At 40.7% G+C, this 18,216-nt stretch overlaps 1 protein-coding gene and 1 long non-coding RNA gene across 5 annotated transcripts; one reads left to right on the top strand and one right to left on the bottom strand.

Moving 5' to 3' along the window:
• Positions 1-746: 746 nt before the first annotated feature.
• On the bottom strand, positions 747-11,208 carry zgc:153867 (uncharacterized protein LOC337226 homolog). Of its 4 annotated transcripts, XM_037104330.1 has the most exons (7): positions 7,637-7,765; positions 7,207-7,234; positions 3,916-4,059; positions 3,599-3,772; positions 3,185-3,262; positions 2,376-2,410; positions 747-1,316 (listed from the first exon to the last, which is right to left on the bottom strand). In XM_037104330.1, exons 1-6 carry the CDS (start codon positions 7,637-7,639, stop codon positions 2,382-2,384), a joined length of 456 nt encoding a protein of 151 aa, XP_036960225.1. In that variant the 5' UTR covers positions 7,640-7,765; the 3' UTR covers positions 747-1,316; positions 2,376-2,381. The 4 variants fall into 4 exon arrangements, with proteins under 4 accessions (XP_036960225.1, XP_036960226.1, XP_036960223.1 ...); XM_037104331.1 differs by lacking the exons at positions 2,376-2,410; positions 7,637-7,765 and adding an exon at positions 11,017-11,208; XM_037104328.1 differs by lacking the exons at positions 2,376-2,410; positions 7,207-7,234; positions 7,637-7,765 and adding exons at positions 6,962-6,989; positions 11,017-11,193.
• LOC119022900 lies at positions 5,015-11,909 on the top strand. The gene is made up of 3 exons (XR_005076110.1): positions 5,015-6,684; positions 11,187-11,389; positions 11,790-11,909. It is a non-coding gene; the product is annotated as an uncharacterized LOC119022900 (long non-coding RNA).
• Positions 11,910-18,216: the final 6,307 nt, after the last annotated feature.

The following is an 18,216-nucleotide window of genomic DNA, read 5'->3' as shown; positions in this document are numbered from 1 at the left end:
CCCAGCCCCCGGCTCTCTCTCCTGGCAGATTCCAGTTGAAAGTTAATTGGACGGGGAGAGGTCTGAGACAGGCTGCGCTGAGGCCCATTAGTGATTCCCCTGTCGAATGCAGAGCCACGAGGATCACAGACTCACAAATAGGAGGATTAAAATAATCAATAGCCTTGACTTCCATCGACCACACACATACACACACACACCAAGTAATTAGTGGACAACCTATTCAGCAGTGGACTATGACACCCTCCTGAACCTTACCCCACACACACATAGGCTCCACACTCCACTAGCTGTGGTGCCTAATGAGGGGAAATAGTTGTGGCTGCTTGTGAAGAAAATGAAGAAAAGGTCAGGAAGCCACCAAACAGCCTTCTACTGCTCATATCATGGTGCTTTGTCACCAAATAATCTCTTGAAAAATTGACCACATGCAGCCAAGTATAAAATATTTTTAGGCAAAAATTTGAGTTTGCAATCCATCAGGAGAAACCAAACAAGACAATGTCTTTAATAGCCAATAATGGATCATTCTGACTAGTGCCAAAACATAGACTCATGATTAAATTCTTCTTTGGCTCATGACAGCATGAAGAACAGCTCAAGATATTCCTCTTGCATTATGCACTACATATTTTGACAGTTTTAGCTGGCTTTCTAACACACAGGATTCAAGCAGCAACACTGCCCTCTTGTGTCCTTGTGTGGAAAAAAACAGATGCTTCATGTAGAACCCATTAAGACCAAGACATTTTTTCAGGAAACACATTTATTTAGCAACAAAATTGGGGTGAATTAAAACAATGGGAACCCATTTGAAATGTCTCTTTCTACCTTATGACGGTATGGCTTTGACTATACTGCTTATCTGCAGAATCTGAGGAGGAACAAGTTCTTCAGCCAAAGCACGTCTTAGCCAATGATACAGTAAGTCGCAGACAGATTTTACGTATATATATTAATGTCCCATCCAACTTTAATACACTGCTATCAATAGTTACAGTATTTCATTATCAATTTGTGTCATCTTAAGTGCTGCATCTTGGAATGTTATTGCAAACTATGCAAGCACAATGTAAGACTCCTGAATGCATACAAGTTGGTCATATGTGTGAATGGACCCGACAGCAATAGCCAGAGCCATTTGTGTTTCTTTTAGGAATGTAAAGGCACTTATTAAATTAAAGGTGGAACTAATCCATGGAAAAGGCTAAAGGGGGACTGTAGAAGCTAACTGCAAAAAGAGGGTATGTGTGACAGGATAAAAAAACAGCGGGATGCACTTCGTCTTCACCCGTTCATCACCATCCTGACGAGTTCTGTAAAAAAGGCGAGAAAGAGACAGATGTTGGAGTCATGGTTGAGATCTTGGCAGAGACCCCCTCCAACTGCAGCGTGTGGCATCAAGGCTCCCCCTTCCTCATCCAGCTTTGATAAGGCTGGGTGGGAGGCGCTGCATTTGGAGGCAGATCCCCTATATTCTGCTCATCCACAGGCAAAAGAAGGATTTAGGAGGGTATGAGAGAAAGAGGTGAGGCAATCATCTCTATCTCTTATTACGCCAAAGCATTTGACCATTTCTACAATCCAAGAAGAGCTGGTTAGAGAAGCCATCCTCGCTGTTTGCTTTCCTCTAGTTGAGAAGCAGAGAAAAGGGGAGAAGATCAAGGGGAGCTAGAGTCCAGTCAGAGAGTGGCTAGCTGAAAATTCAGCTCCCACCAGTACAGAGGAGAAAAAAAATCAGCACAAGAGCAACTCATTGCAATTCTCTGGTTAGTAGAAAAAGAGACTGGTCCACTCTCCCAAAGCTGGTGGTTGTGCTTGAATGTGAAACATGTCTACAATGTAAGAAACTGTTTTATCTCTCTATCAAAAGAGCAACACCTCTAACACCAACAGAAGAAAAAAGCTTATTTCAATAGCACCAATGACATGCAAATGAGACTAGAAGAGCCGGCTTGTGACCTCCACACCCATCAGATAATTCAGTGGCCACCAGACTTTCTCTGAATAAGACCAGTCACTTCCCCGTGTGTCCACCATATCCCCTCAGAAACTGAGGGTAGTCTCAGACACATGCAGAGGGGCATGCTGCAGCCAGGGGCCAAGACAGAGGGCTGCAGGAGAGAGACAGAACAGCAGGGAGGCTAAACATGGGTCAAAGCCTCAGGACTAAAGATGAGAGGAACCGCTAGGCTTTCCCACAGGCACCTACGGGTCAAATCTACTTTGCAACAGCACATTGATCCTGTTTGCCAATTAGAAGGACACCACTACAGTTGATTAGTGTTACGGTGGCCTAATGGGAGTGGATTATTTCACAACTAAAATCAGGAAAGCCTGGAGGTGCCATCTCATTGTATACCCAACGCCCGTACCGGCCCTCAGCCCGACATGATGTGGCGGACAAATGCTGCGGAGGAAGAACAGTTAACACACAGTCAGCAGTTGACATTTATACATGGCCCTTTTTAAAGCAGTCCACAAGTGTAAAGAACACGTAATAGACAGACAGTAACGTAAATAGACACCCATCTCATTGCAAGACTAAATGAAGTTTAGCAGTTAAGGGGGGCTTTCAATAACTGCCTTTAGGTAACTCTGACTTTAGGGGTGCAATGATTCTGCAAATCTAAGGGTTTACTGAAACCCTTAGGGTTCATTTTCATTTTCATGAATTAATTTGACAAATTAAATTAGAAAACAAAATAAATAGGAGACCTAAAATCTGTCTACATATTAACTTATGCAGCAAAATCTTTGAAAGATGGGACGTGAATGGGATTGTTCGTACTTTTACGAGTAGCCCCTAAACGCACCATGTAGCATGCAGTCAGGCGACAAAAACAGACAGACTGACAGACAAATCTCAGGTTTTGAGACGAGGAGCAGGTTAGTTTGACGGGAGAAGTGTCTTTTTTCACAGTATTTGCATGCCCACAACTTGAGAACTTGGACATTTGTTTTCCTGCTTCAATCTCAGCTTCAGATTTGTCACATCCCTAAAGAACTGAACTCTTCACACATAAATAAAAACAGAACACACCCTGTAATTCATGACCATGGTTTCCTGGGTATGATGGTTAAATTGAGTACTTTGCAGGTTTATGGCAACACCATTGTCACACACCATCAGCCTGATAAAAGCAAGTATCCCATTTTGTTCTTTTTTCTTCTTTGCTCTTACCTTCATAATTGATGCAGCCATTTGCATCTTCATGGCCCGCCAAGAGCGTCTCCACTTCCTCCTCTGTCATTTTCTCACCTGTGAATGGAACATTTTCACATTACATGGATGAATTTATCAATATGTTTTGAAGGAAAAGGGAAAAAAAGGATTTCACACATACAGAAAAATGAATAATACAGGAAATTCTGATGATAATAATCATAAAATAGATACCTCACGGTGCCGAATGAATTTACAAACATGCGCATCAAGTTTTCAGTAAACTAGTTTAGCACTGATATTGTCCATTGTGGTGATTACAGTACTCTGCTGGCAGTGAAAAATATCATTGGTGTGTATAAAAGAAATCAACCCAAAATTAGTCCACCTATCCAGATATGTTCATTCACGGGTGATAAAAATGGAACTTGCCTAATGTGGTGAGGACGTGACGAAGCTCTGCTCCCATTACTGTGCCGTTGCCCTCCTTGTCGAAGACACGCAATCCCTCCACAAAATCCTCCATGGAGCCCTGATCTTTATTTTTAGCGATGGCCTGGAACATGGGCAGGAACTGCTCAAAGTCTAGCATCTTGTGGTTCATCTCTGCAAAACAATAAAAACAAATTATAGGAGGCAAGTCTGTGGGCAATACATTACCACTGAAAGATTAGGAGCGATTAGGTGTTTTTCAGTACAATTACATGTTTTATGTACATAAAAGACATATCTCCCAGTTCTGCTCTCACCCTCAGCCTTGGGGTTACCAAGGACTTTGAGCACCTCAGCGTTGACAGGGTTCTGTCCCAGGGCACGCATGACATCCCCACACTGGCTGAAGCTGATCTTCCCATCTCCTGTCCTGTCGAACAGCAGGAATGCCTCCTTAAACTCTGCAGGATACACAAACACATGACGAATTACAGAACCGGTATGTATTATAGCAGAGGTGAAGAGACAAGCAGACATGTATGGAGGAATGATATGGAGATAAGAAGTGAAATGACAAAAGATGAAACAGAGCAAGACAGATGGGAAAGAAAATGAGAACATACTACAGAAGGCACAGATCAGGACAAGTAATTAAGCGGTTATCTGAGCAGGCAGCGCACAAAGCACCAGAATGACGAACCCAGGTAGATCTTGAAAGCCACTCTAAGTGAAGCTGAAATGCAAATGTTTTAAATCAATGTGTCATTACTATTTACAATTTAGGGGTCGGTTGGCTTCCGGTTTTGCTGATCTGGTCATGAGAACGACCTGTCAACCTGTTTGCCTCTACGTCAACAGACTGAACTGACATTTTTAGCTGCAAGATGTTGTGGAAAAAATAAAAAGTAATTTTTCACAGTAAGACCTAATGAAAGGAAGCCACTGAGTCATGTGCAACACCAATGGGTAAATCTAGTACTAGCAGTTCAAACATGAATTGACTTGATACCAAAATGGTTTTGAGTTTTTTACATCGGCCTAACCTTAATATATTTGCATGGTAGTGGACGCAATCACTAAAAACAGTTTGCTCTCTGTAATCTGTGGTCAACACTGCAAACATCCTGCTAAGTTCCCCAATTCAGAAAATACTTTGTGTGCGAGTCATCTGGTTAGTCTTGGACTTTTCTACAACAAATCAACAAAAAACATGGTTAAGAAACTTCATCAGTGCAACACTACATGCTCTGTCATCCCTGTTGTAGTTTGAACATGCAAACACTTATGGATTAAGTGTCCAAAAGTATCAAATAGTGTTGTCATGACAGTGGAACTTCTAATTTTGATACAAAACATAAAAACTAGTGATATTCTTACCAGGTTTAATCCCACAGGAAAAACAGACACACTATGAGGGCATAAAATTTAGACTTTTATTTAAAGATAAATCTAACAAGGTGTGTGTACTGTGTTGTGTTAAGCATGACATGGACAACAGTATCTAAATTCATTTGCTTCTGAGCATAGTCAGAGCGGAAGGAGGCAGGTCTACACGGCCACTGTAGCAGTGCATGTGTCAACTTGCTGTGGGAGAGAAGAGAGCGCGAGAAAGCTCAGCTGGTACAGGTACTGATACTGTGGAATTGAGTATTAAAACTTTTTCAAATGTTCAGAATTGATATGTAATGATATTTTGGTAGTTATGACAACACTAGTATCAAATATATTGGAACTACAGGGAAAGGTGTGTCAAGTGTAGTAGTAACTATGCATGCTACAGCATGTGAAAAAAGTAAGTTTTAAAGAATGTTTTTAAAACTCTGAAGATAAGGATAATATAGCTTTTTAAAGAGATGGATTATCTTAAAGAAAATGGGGCCATCCTGAAGACTGTATGTCTAAACAGAAGTAATCAGATTTTCTACTCAACATCAACAACAGATAAAAATCTTTAAATAGCCAACACTCACTGAAGTGACCTAAAAGTCAACATGATAAGTTTATTTACAGTTAACTTGTATTAAACAATTACATTACAGTAATGGGAGTATTTTTGACCCTCAAACTATTCCAAAGTTGCCCTCGATCTTGATGCTTGGAAAACCAAATCTTGAGTGAAATGCCACAACTAACAACATGTTCAGTAATTGCACTTGATAAACACCAAAAATGTAACGAATCAACTATTTTTTAATTTGCTATTGCAACTGTCAGGAGGCTGTAAACTGAGAAAACTCAAAAACGGGTAATAATTGTTATATTCAGATATGATATTCAGTCCATTGCCTGCCAAAGCATCAAACAAATGAAATAAAAAAATCAAATTTGACTCAACTTATACTGTTGTGTGACTTGTCTGTAACAGGTTAATGTCATCTCTAACACAATAACTTAAAACTTTTTTTTTAATGAAAAACTTTAAAATGCTTAATCTGACATCCCTACGGATTGCCAACACCACTTTGACATCAATATTTTACAGCACGGCTGAAAAGTCAATACAACTGTCAGCTACCTGGGCTTTCTAAGGTACTCACATTACCATATATTGAGTATTGAGGTTTAATCAACTGTCAGCAATGATGCAAGCTTGTCATTGATCAAAAGGTTGATTAATGTAGCTTTGATCTAACATCAACCATTGTAGTTGTTAGGATCAACAGCCAAACAAAGCTTAGCTGAGACCTTGTTATCAGGGAGAAGTGGAGTTGGGTTACACAATATCCGGGCAGCAGCATGTTCCCAATGTTGTGGGACAAGGCTATTCCCAAAAAAAGCTCAGGCACTGTTGTGGAGTTTTTCCTGTTCTGAGGAATGCGCCTCTTCCCTTGTAGCCTGTGAGCACTTTTTCCCAACACCATATTTGGTATTAGAGGAGTGGAGGAAAGTAGGAGGAGAGTGAGAGAAGCTACAGCCTATTATGTCAACGACGATTAGACAAACCAGCCCTAGCACACAAACTATCCACCACTGTATCCAGCACCAAAAAAGGGCACACTCGTGGAGATGGACAGCTTGGAAGATAACAGGCAAAGTTTATGGCGAAACGGACACATCCAGGAATGGCCACTGTCTTATGAGGACGGGTAAATACTGCTAATGCATGATTGACCACATAACGTTACAAGAACACTGAAACACACGGTCAAAGCTGGTAAGTACTATAACGTTGTATATGCAACATGTGACTGATTTGGACGTACCAAACAACAGTGCAAAGCGACTCTCATTCACATTTATTACAGTTTAGGTTACTCCAAAACCAACATGCAGATCACACCCTAAACACTCGGGAGATAGCCATCAGTTGTTTTTTTTTTTTTTTTTTTTTGTGCTAAGACGATCCCCACTTCACTGACTTACCATGAATTTGATCCACGTTAAATTCAATCTGGAAAGGACAAGCAGTTGCAAGTGGAAAGTGGTGAAACAGTACGGAAATAAGGAAGAAAACCTAGCCTACAACCACGACTGCTATGACAGGAGGCGAGCACAGAGCAGGGTGATAGTGGAGATACAGGGCAAAGTGTCTTCTCAACCAAGCAAAAAGGAAAGCATGCACATCAAGCGAGATCTGGAAAATGTCACAACACAAAATCAAAACTCACCAAGGATTTGATCTTCCGTGAATTCAGACTGTTCAAAGAGAAATTAAGCGACATGAAAATGGTTCCCTTTGCAGCGCAGTGTACAGCTAACTTGGGCTAACATCAAGCGCTTTAAAACACATTCTTTCAGTTTGTTAGATCAACTCAAGCGAGACATTACCCAACTACAACACTTACAGCAATTACTGGTGTACTCACGGGTACTTTGGAATCATTAGTAAGGTTATATTGGCGTTAACTTTATTTTTCGTGTAAGCTAACGTTAGCTTCTCAAAAGTTGCACTTCCGCTAGCGACCACAGAGCCAATTCAGATATTAAACTCTAATTAACGCCCCCGGGAAGCTAAATGAGAATCTTGAAACAATAATTCGCATAAACAAAAACGTGAACAGGGCTAGTTCAGTGGAGTGGAACAAAAAGAAAACCCACCATAGCTGTGTTGGCTGAGGTGTGTCCGAGGCGTCGGCAAGCCAAAGAATGTGTGACGGCTCCCAGAGAAGGGCAGGGTGAGAAAACCAGAGCGGGCGTGCGTCATGACGTCTAGCACGTACGACGTACAACGGCCACGCTCCATATATAGGAATGAGCACCCAGGCACGGTTTGTGATTTACGCTACATGACTTATATACCTTAGAAGTCCTTTAACTGTCCTTAAACGGAATAAGTTACTTTAATCTGAATTCAAGAGCCGAATTTAATTCACTTATTCTGACCAGTCTGCCCATATATCAATTTTTAATGGATTTGAATACACAAAGCCCCCGACCCCCCCCATCCCCCCAAGCTGTTCTGCTCACCTTAAATCTGATTTTGAGGCATGTGCCTACAAGCATGGTTTTATATCACAACAAGTGTCAGTGAGAAATTTGAAGCCTACAACACACATGCATAATTGACCAGAGTCTAGTTTCTCTAGAGCAGGGCTGTCCAAAGTGAGGCCTGTGGACCAAAGTTGGCCCAGTGAGGTTCAATATGCATGCCAGATGTTTCTAGCTTGAAAAAAAGAGAAGAAAAAAAGAATAAGTAAAAAATTACAGCCAAAAAAAAAATATGTTAATGCTGTTTTATTTATGTAAGGTAAAATAGCTCTAATTATTAATATTTTTTTCACAACCTGAGCAGGGAAGACCAAGATAATGCTGCACAGGAAGTACACCACCCAAAATAAGTTATTAGGGATATTGTGATCTTTTCGTGTTTCATTTTCATGGTTTATTCTGTGACATGTCTACATTTTTGTATTGTAATTTTAATATTTGTGGTCCCTGAAAATAATGTGACACTTTTATTTGACTTTTGTTGCGTATCAATATGCAGCCCATATCCTAATATTCCTAATGTAGTTGAAGTCAATTAAGTGAAGTTGGGACCCAAATAACATTAGACATCTTTACAACTCAATACTGTATGATAGGTGATTGCTCTTGGACTGTGGCCCTCTTTTTCAGTTTATAGCCCTGCGATCGTAACAGTTTGAGCACCCCTGCTCTAGAGATTTGTAGCTGAAGCTTTACACATATTGTGTCATATTGGTCATATTTGCATCTTGATATATTTGACCTGCTCAACAAGGAAAATTAAGATTTTTTCTGACATAAACTATTATTCCAAGCACAGGATTTTATGTCACAATACATGTTCGGAGGGGGATCTTTAATATAAGGTGCATTTAAGCAGCCTGCACTTAACCTTACAATGTAATCATCGAGTCAGTGGGTCCTACTGTATGTAGTGTTGTGATTAATACACACATTTTAAGATGTTTAAAAGGATGTTTGTGTCTTTGTGCTGTGTGTTTGCCTTTGGTAGTCTTGACTCCACTTGCATAAATAAACACATGACTGTAGTGAATGACTTTGCTAGGCTTTGCATTAAGGATGTGTGTGTCTGGCCGTGCAGGAACGATGGATTAATACAGGCCTGTGAGACCATGGACTCATGCCATGTCTCTTAACAGCCTGGCTAGAGTGCAGTCTGCGCTCAGCGGGAGCTCTGACCCCCCTGTCTTGTCTGTGGTCCCACTGTGAGCAGAAGCGGATCTCTTAACATGGCCCACATATCCGCGCAAGCTAAATGGGACAGGCTCATTCTATAAAATCATGCAGGACACACAGTGTGACACATGAGGATGGCAGCAAAGCTAAAGCACCAACAAAGCCAAAGCACGTTAGGACAAATCCTAATGTGGGCATCAGTGTAGTCTGAAATACTGAGTTTTTTTAACGTTTCTTTACATCAAAGTGTTTTGTGTAATTGGCCTATGCCTGCCTTTGACACGAGAACACTTTAATGGTGTGGACTTATGTAATGTTAGCATGTTTCCATTGATCAAGGTACCTTCTGATTTCATCTTCATATCATCATTTATTGATTTTATTCTTTTATTAATCTCTTTATTTCTGATTTTGCCTGTTTTATCACCATTATGCCTTTTACTTTTAATCAGTCATTTTAACATTTTGTGTTTTGCATTGTGTGTTTTCGTCTTCCCCTTAGACAAGGCATCCTTTTCTGGCTTGAATGCTTATTTTTAAAGGTGTTATATAAATAAAACACATTATCATTACTTATCTTTTTTTACTAAATCACTATATTAACTGATGTATTATATTTACTGAATGAATCAATGAAATTTCTTTTTTATTTCAGTCAGTATTCAGGATATCTCACATGAATGCCTGATCAGAGTTTTAAATGAGCTGGCTGACTTCTATAACTTCCATGAACATCTTCTATCCATATGATCCAATACTCTGACCTCCGACCTATACTCTGAGCAAAATGCACAATCATTTTCTCACAGAGTGTTGAAGAAATGGTGTGATTTGAAATCCAGTAGCATTATTTGTTCCTTTGAATATATTACAGAAGATGCAGACCAAATTCCCTATTGAGCTCTGACAAAGTCAGAGGAAGCTGAAAAATGGAACTATGATTCCAAACAGACTCTGCAGCACCAGCTCCTCTGCCATAACATGCTACTCTCCATAAATACTTGATGCAGAATATTGTCAATAATGGAGTACAGCATTTGCGGTTGGAAAGAGTATAAAATAATCACACATTTTCTATAAAACCTCAAACTCTTGTAGCCTTAACGTTTGAGGACACAACCAAGTCAAAAATTGCTGTACTGTATCTGTGACATGATGAATCAACGGTGTGCCTCAGGTTTGTTACCTTATATTGAGTACTGAGGCTTAATCAACTGTCAGTAGTGATGCAATCTTGTCATTGATCAAAAGGTTCATTAATGACTTAGCTTTGCTCTAACTTTTGTCTCACAAGCTGTCATCCAAATCATCGGACTCTGTGGAGGTCTATTCTCTGTGGAGCCAGTTTTAAGTTTTGAGAAATGGGTCAGGTCAAAGCTCTCTAAATTTTTTATAAGGTGGAAAAAGCTATGTCCTCTCTATGAGATTTGACTCAGATTTTGTTCATTTTGCTTCTTGAAATGATCACATAATCTATGTGTGTAGGCCAGAAAGAGATGGGTTCATTCATTTGTGGGACCTTCCTGATGGAAGAAATAGCACATGCTGTGACAAGAAACAGCCTCTTTGTCCCTAAGGAGGCCGCTGACTGACTGACAGCCTCGCTTTCAGTGCCCCATTTCTTTCCTTTACATTCTGTTATATTCCAGATCGATGTTGATATCTTATTAGCACCAAACACTAGTTTTATGCAACAAATTGACAAAAACTATTCATGAAGTAAGACAGATTAATCACATAAGGTTTGTAAACTTCACCCTAATTTCTGAATGCCACACATTAGCTTTGTCGTAAGAAGTAGTGACTCCACTAACCTCCAAAGTACTGGGGTCAAACGGTGTATCCGAGGGGCGCAGCATCCTTGGTTTCTGCTCCGGAGCTGATTTTGGAGCCGCAGGAGTCGTAGGGAGGCAGGGGTACGGAGGACCCAGTCTGGGCTGACTCACTGGTGAAGGAGACTTCTTAATGGAGGGTTCTCTTTTAGGAGCCATTCGTGATGTCCTGGACAGCCAGAAGTTAGTGTCAGATGTCTGAGAACAGCTGCTGCTGCGGCTGCCGAGAGGAGATACCAAGCAAAGTGTCTCAGCTGTGCGTAGCCTGTGGAGGTGGGGGCTGCGGGGAGAAGCAGGTTGATGAAGCTGATGATGCTCAGGGACCGGCAGGTGGACGAGGCAGAGGTGGATGTAGGTACGGAGAAGCTTGTGAGTGAATTTGTGAAGCAAGGCGTAGGAGGAGCAGAGATGAAAAGTGGAGTGTGGAATAAAGAGGGGGGTGGATATAGAAAGAAGCAGGCGCCTCTGTATGACTCCAAGCACATGATTTTATTTGGGTCAGACATGCATGTGTGTGTGTGTGTGTGTGTGTGTGTGTGTGTGTGTGTGGGCGAGCAAAGCAGAAATGTGAAGGGTTCCTTTGTCGAGCACAATACACATATTCTAGCCCAAATTACATCATCTTATGTTTGTGAAGATGTGTTATAAGATGTGTCATAAATACTGTGCCTCATTCATAACCTGCAGTCCCATGCTGCAGCTAATAATAGGCTGTTCTAAAATAAAGACATGTTCTCTTTGTCTCTGCCCACCAGATATTCTCCTCCTGATTCCTGCGGAGGCGCTGACACCGATACTAAACGCTCAGAACCAGAGGACAGACAGGACACAATGTGTGAAACAGTTCACTGGGATTAAAGTCAGTTTAGACCCTGTGCTGTGTGTTTTATTGTGTGAAGACCTGACTGTCATTGATTCATACAGAATACATTGCTTTGAGCGGTGAGCCCATATATGTGCACACATTGATATTGTGTGCAGCAATGTTCTTGTGTTTATCTTATTTTAATCTCAATTACGTACGTTACCAGAAGTTGTGCTGGACAAAATCAGCAAAAGTTGCCACTGGCCGATTGTTATAACACATAAGGATGGATCAAGATGTCGCAATTCGAAACTTCTAAAGAATACAAATACAAATTATATAGCTTACTCTATTTCTTACCATTTTGTTTTCACATGTCCTTATCCACGAGTCTGCTGACATAATCTATCGACTGGCTTTCAACACAAAACCGAAGTTCCCCAGAGCCCCTTTGATTAAACCAAATATTTTCATTTTATGCTGTTCTATAGTTCTACTTCCCTACATTTCAGAGTTAAATTATACTTTTTACTCATTCATTTGTCATCTTTAGTTATTTTGATTACTCTGAAGATTAAGATTAGAATACAGTCTATGATCATTTTATCAAATAAGATTTATAAAGTCCAACTTTAGAAAAAAAGCCCCAACACTACTGTGCCGTTTACACTGTAATCAATTTATGAATTAGTTTATATAATCATACTATTATTATAGTAATACTCTCTGCTGCATGATGAGTACTTTTACATCATTCTTCCAGTAGATTTTGCACATGATATGATTACTTAGCTAAACTTTTAAAAATGTTTTTATTTCTCACTTGTAGGTAATATAACACATCACTTTTTATATACCAGTGGTGGAATGTGGATATGTTTACTGAAGTGCTGTACTTAAGCACAATAATGTATCATGGTATTGTAGTTTGTTTCTCACTTTCTCTATTTTAAGTTATTCTATACAGCTACTCCACTACATTTCAGAGGCAAATATCTTTTTATTCAATTATATTTTTCCTCAAAACTTGAGTTATGGATTATAATTTCTCATACTAATCCTAATCCGTTCTGATAAAAAAAAACATGCATCTCCAAATATCTCCAAAATTATATAGGAAAGTCTAAGTGTTCCTTCATGGGTTGAGAAACTACTACTTCTTCAATAAAATGAAAGATATCAAAAAACAACAACATTGGTTCAGCTGGAATATGCATTGTAACAAAGAAAAATAGAAAAGTGGACAAAGACTTTACAAACATATGATGATCTCATAGGATATGATACGCATTGCTTATAGATTAAATTACCCAGCAATTTATAAATTGATTAAAAGATTACACCTGCAACCAAAACCACCACGACAGTAAAACACTGACACTGACCTGACTCTGGACTTTTTTTCTCTCCCATATGATGAGTCATGTAGCTGATAACACTCACATGCTTTAATTTATGTAACATGATATACAGTATGTGTATCATGCCCTGTGTGCAGTTCAGCCACACAGCCAAATGCAGGCGATGGTTCCAAAGGGCGCCACCAGATGTCACTGTTACATCACAGGAGGACATGACCCCATAAAGTTTTGGGCTTCAACTCGTTTAGAAAAAAAAATATATATATATATAAAAAGAAGGTTTTTGTCAGGGAACCTGTGACTTAAAAACAGAACTGAAACTTTTGAAACTTTTAGTAGTAGTAATAATAATAATAATAATAATAATAATAATAATAATAATAATAATAATACGTCTTTAAATTATTTGAGCTGAATGATTGCTGAATTTAAAATCACTGTGATGATCGGAAAAGATAAGGATTTACGGCTCTTGGTGTCACCGTAGCCTCTCCTCCAATAATCAATGCTCTGCACTTGTTAGCGGATTTTGGGCCACAATCCATCGCGCGCTCAATGGGCCTTGAAATCACCGTTTATGTGGCTCGAGCGTCAAAACAATGGCGACATAAGACCCTCGCTGGGAGACCAACGGCACTTCTGGCGCTTTTTAATAGCGGATCGAACACGCAGAATGAGGAGGGGTGGGTGGGGGGAAGACCTCCCGACAAAGTCATCCGAGTATTAAACACAACAAAGGTCCGATGTAGAAAAGCTTTCTTACTATTTTATTCTGAAATGTTAATAGATTCTGTCAGCCTGCAGCCTATTCACTTGGCAGCTGATTGCTGATGAGTCTGCCGAGCAGACAGCTCAGTTTAAGAAGATTAGCAGCGCCTCACGTTTTCCCCATCGTTTTTGCGACAATAATCCACTACAACAGGCTAATAATAACAACAGGAGTATCCTTTATGTCTGCCTTCAAATAGATTATACGGGATCTAATTAGGACAACTGAAATATTATCCTCTCGTAATATTCAGGTGTCTGCATGGTTCCCGACATGTCTGAAATTCATTTTTGAAAATTATGGGACACTTCATTTGAAAAATTACCAGCGTGGAATAATTTCCCCCGTCTTTCATTTTGTGAGCAATGTTGTGAAAGCAAACTCAATTACTCCAACCTAAAGGAAATGTTTCAACAGATCCTCCGAGGTGCCCCAACTGACTAATGAAATTATGGCAGTTCTCCCACCTAATGCCATTCAAAGTCTCTCCCCCTGCTACAGCAAATCTCCAAACCACCTGATTTATTTTTAATGATATTACACCCCTCAGTCGGCTGTGTCATGGTAATAATCGGGGCTGCTCCAGCTGCCTCTAGATCACATTAGCCAGGCTTAATATTGACAGTGCCGGGCCCACTAAACAATGAGGCTATGGGGATCGGGAGCTTAGAGGCTGCCTAGCCAATGGGCATACTGCAGGAGGTAGAGGAGATGCAGGCCGGGATGCTCCAGTTCCCTATGCCCTGGAGGACTGGCACCATCATTAGGCAGCTTCTTCTATAGTCCTGCGGAGCTTTAAAGCCACCACTACCCGATCCAGACCCCACCCAGGCCCCAGACATCAAAACCATACTGACAAGGGACCATGAAACTAGTGGCAACTTGATTCCCCGCTATTCTTTCACCGGATGGGGAGACCTGCCGAGACAACGGCCCAGCAGCTGCACCTTGTGTGGGTTCCTGCTGTGCCAAAGTCTATGAAAGGCTCAGGGAAAACTGCTCAGCCCGGCTCACCTTGAAATAAGCTTTTTGAAGTTCATCTTTAAGGCAGATAAGCAGTATTTCCAGTTTTCTGTCCGCAAAAAAAGTATAAAGTGGGTTGTCTACTTAAACACTCATTAAATAATCTTAGAATTTTACAAATATTTTTCCTATTCCGGGTGATATACAACCAAAATGCAAGAAAATCCTCCTGCAATCTGATTTGATTAGAGAAGTGCTTTTATCCGTTAGACTAATTTATGTTGCAGGCTTGTCTAGTTGCCATATTTGCATAATGGTCACACTGGGAATCAGACTAGGCCACTTGTGGGACACTTGCACCTGATCACAGAGACACCGTGGCTCCTTGCCAATCACACCTCCACAGTCGATTCTCCCAATTAAAAATCACCTGTATTTGTCCTTGGATTTGTCAGGTTGTCCAACATCACTTCGACGTCCCTGTACACTGAGGTTTTATCTTCTGTCCCAAATTGTTGTTTGGATCGGAGGGGATTTTGTACGGGGGCCCACAGATTACCGTCGTTGATTAGTGGTTGGGTGTAATCCTTTCAGCCCCCTCTCTCCAAAACACCCCTGGGATATGCCCGTCTCCCTGAGGACCGGCAGCGTGGCAGATGGATCCTCCTCCCCCTTCTTCTGCCCCCCTCTAACAGCACACCCAAAAACACTGTTGATGTCCTGGGACGGAGGTTGTAAAGTATCCTGAATATGAAACCACAGGCACCTTTGTTTAATGGCTCTCTCCCCACTTAGTGAGAATTGCCCTCAGGCCTGATTCCCATTCTGTAGCTACATTTCGGCAAGATTGGAATGTCTTCCAAATCCATTAGCCTAAAGGAAGACGAATAAGCTGCAAACAATCTGCTCATATTGCCTGGATGAAATGCTGCTAGATCTTATCAAAAAAACTCACTTTGTGAGCTGGAGAAGCCAAAGCTGTTGACATCATAGTTGTATGGATATGGTGAACCATTTTCCAAAACATACATAAACTGGTTAGACGTCAAACATGGGATTATATTCCTACACAAGGAGGTAATTGTCCACTTGTCCTGGGGGCTTTAAATCACACACATGCCTTTTTCTTCTTTGAGTCTGCAGCTATCATGTGTCTTGTGTGTTCATGCGCAAAGATGTAAGGTTCTGGCTGCAGGTGGCACAGTGGAAATTGGCAGTTTTTAACTTCCATTCAAGCAGTAATCTCCATGATTAATATAATTTGATTTACACATAGAGGCAGTGGTGATTCTAGACTCTTTTGGGACCCATGGGGAAAGTTCTTGCTATTAATAATCTGACACCAAATAAAAACATATAAAACCCAAACCTTTTTATTTCCAGAGTTTGTATAAGTAGATTAAAAAAATATATATATATAAATAAGATTTAAAAAAACAAAAAAACAAAACCCAAGTACATTTAAGACCTAAATTGATACCTTAACAACCTCAGTGTTGTCACAATGACATTAACCCATGTTATAAGGCCAGTGATCATCAACACATACAACAATGAAGCAGCAGCGGTGCACAATATAATACTTATACGGGAGTTGTATAGTTTTCATTGAAAACTCTGTCAATATAAAACCTCCACATATTTCCACTGGTCAAAAATCTATATTAAACCTGCTAAGATCAGGCTTTTGTGTGCAATGGTAAAGTGTAAACTCTGCATTTACACCCAGGTCAACTTTCTCGTAAGACCTAGGTGAACGTCCCAATTTTGCCGCACAAAATGATTGCGTGTTATCAACATCCAGTGGTGGTGCTTAAATAAGGAAGGAATTTGAGATGCATCTATCCAAGGAAGTTTTATTACTGGACACAGTGTTGGAGGTGGAGCACCGTTCACTCCTATGAAAGCTGCTCAGTGGTGTTTTGAAGCCAAAAAGCTTGACTTCCTGGCTATGAAAATACCTGGATTACTGACAGAACCGGCTAACTTCCAGTTTAGCGACCAGCCGACTTTAATGGCGTTAAAACAACTGAATCGTGCCACTCTTCTAGACTTTCACAATATTATTGGACTGAATGGCTCAAATTATGACAGTGAAAAGAGTCATTTTGCATTGTGATGCTGAAAAAAAATGTATCCATCCTATTACAGCAGTTCTTTCACTGTGGTATTGTTGTTTTCTATTACAACTATTCCCAGCGCATTAAAACGTGACGGATATCGTAACGATTCAAATAAAAATGACAGACGGGCTGCCTTGCCTGTAGGAATGTTTAGCAGGTTTGTGATCATCTAAAAAAAAAAAAAAGTGAAAAAATGGTATAGTTGCTCATGTTCCAAAATTTTTTGGGAGGGGCCCTAATATGTACCTGGTTTGACCCTCCTGATGAAGCGTGCATAGAGGACTGATTTATTTTGGCTTGAGGTTTGACTTTTACATGCTTCAACATCTAAAATATCTTCTTCACAGTGAAAAATGAACCAAATGTGGAAGAGCCAGATATCATGAAGAGATTTGACTGAGGATAGGGTTAAAAGTCCATGATTCACGACTGTCTGTGTGCCCGTGTGTGTGTGTGTTAGACCACTGATGTTCCCCAGTGTGCAGCAGAGTCAGTAGGGCTGTCAGTCTCTCCCTCAGGAAAGTCTGCTATGTAACCATATTCAGCCTCAGTGAGCAGCAAATGGAGAGAACTGAGCCCTGGGAGTTCCGAACACATAAAGCTGTAAAGCATGGCGATAAAATGGAGATGGCTCAGATAAAGTGTACGTGCACAGGATAAACTTTTTAAACCCCTCATATGTGCTACAGATAAAAATGTTATCTCCAAAAGGCGGTCATAATCAAACTTGTATTTCCAGTCTCACCACCCTGTGCCACAATCGCCCCCACCTCCTCGCCACGCCAAGCCCCTCTCGCAAATCCGACCACGCTCCCTCCATCTTTTATGATCACTACAAGGGGCTCAGCTTTCAGGAGCGGTCCAGGGAGCATGTGTGTAGAGCTTTAATGCCTATTGTATTCGGGCAGTCTCGGTGTGTGTGAGTGTGTCTGTGTTTTAGCGAAAAGAGGGGAGAGGCAGATAGAGATGAAGAAAAAGACAGGAACAAGGACCCATCTGTCAGCACAGCGCACGAATCCCTCCCATTCCACTCCGAGTCCCAGGGGACACGAGCGAGAGACAACTCACTTGTGGCAGTGTTTTTTGTGAAGAAGGGGGTTACCCCCATTAATAACAACAACGACACTTAAATAGCTCATGTAAGACTGGTACTTTTTCTGG

This window comes from Acanthopagrus latus, chromosome 7 (assembly GCF_904848185.1).
Source record: "Acanthopagrus latus isolate v.2019 chromosome 7, fAcaLat1.1, whole genome shotgun sequence".
Lineage (NCBI taxonomy): Eukaryota > Metazoa > Chordata > Actinopteri > Spariformes > Sparidae > Acanthopagrus > Acanthopagrus latus.
Note: the sequence above shows the minus strand (reverse complement) of the source record. Positions and strands in the feature narration are given on the sequence as shown.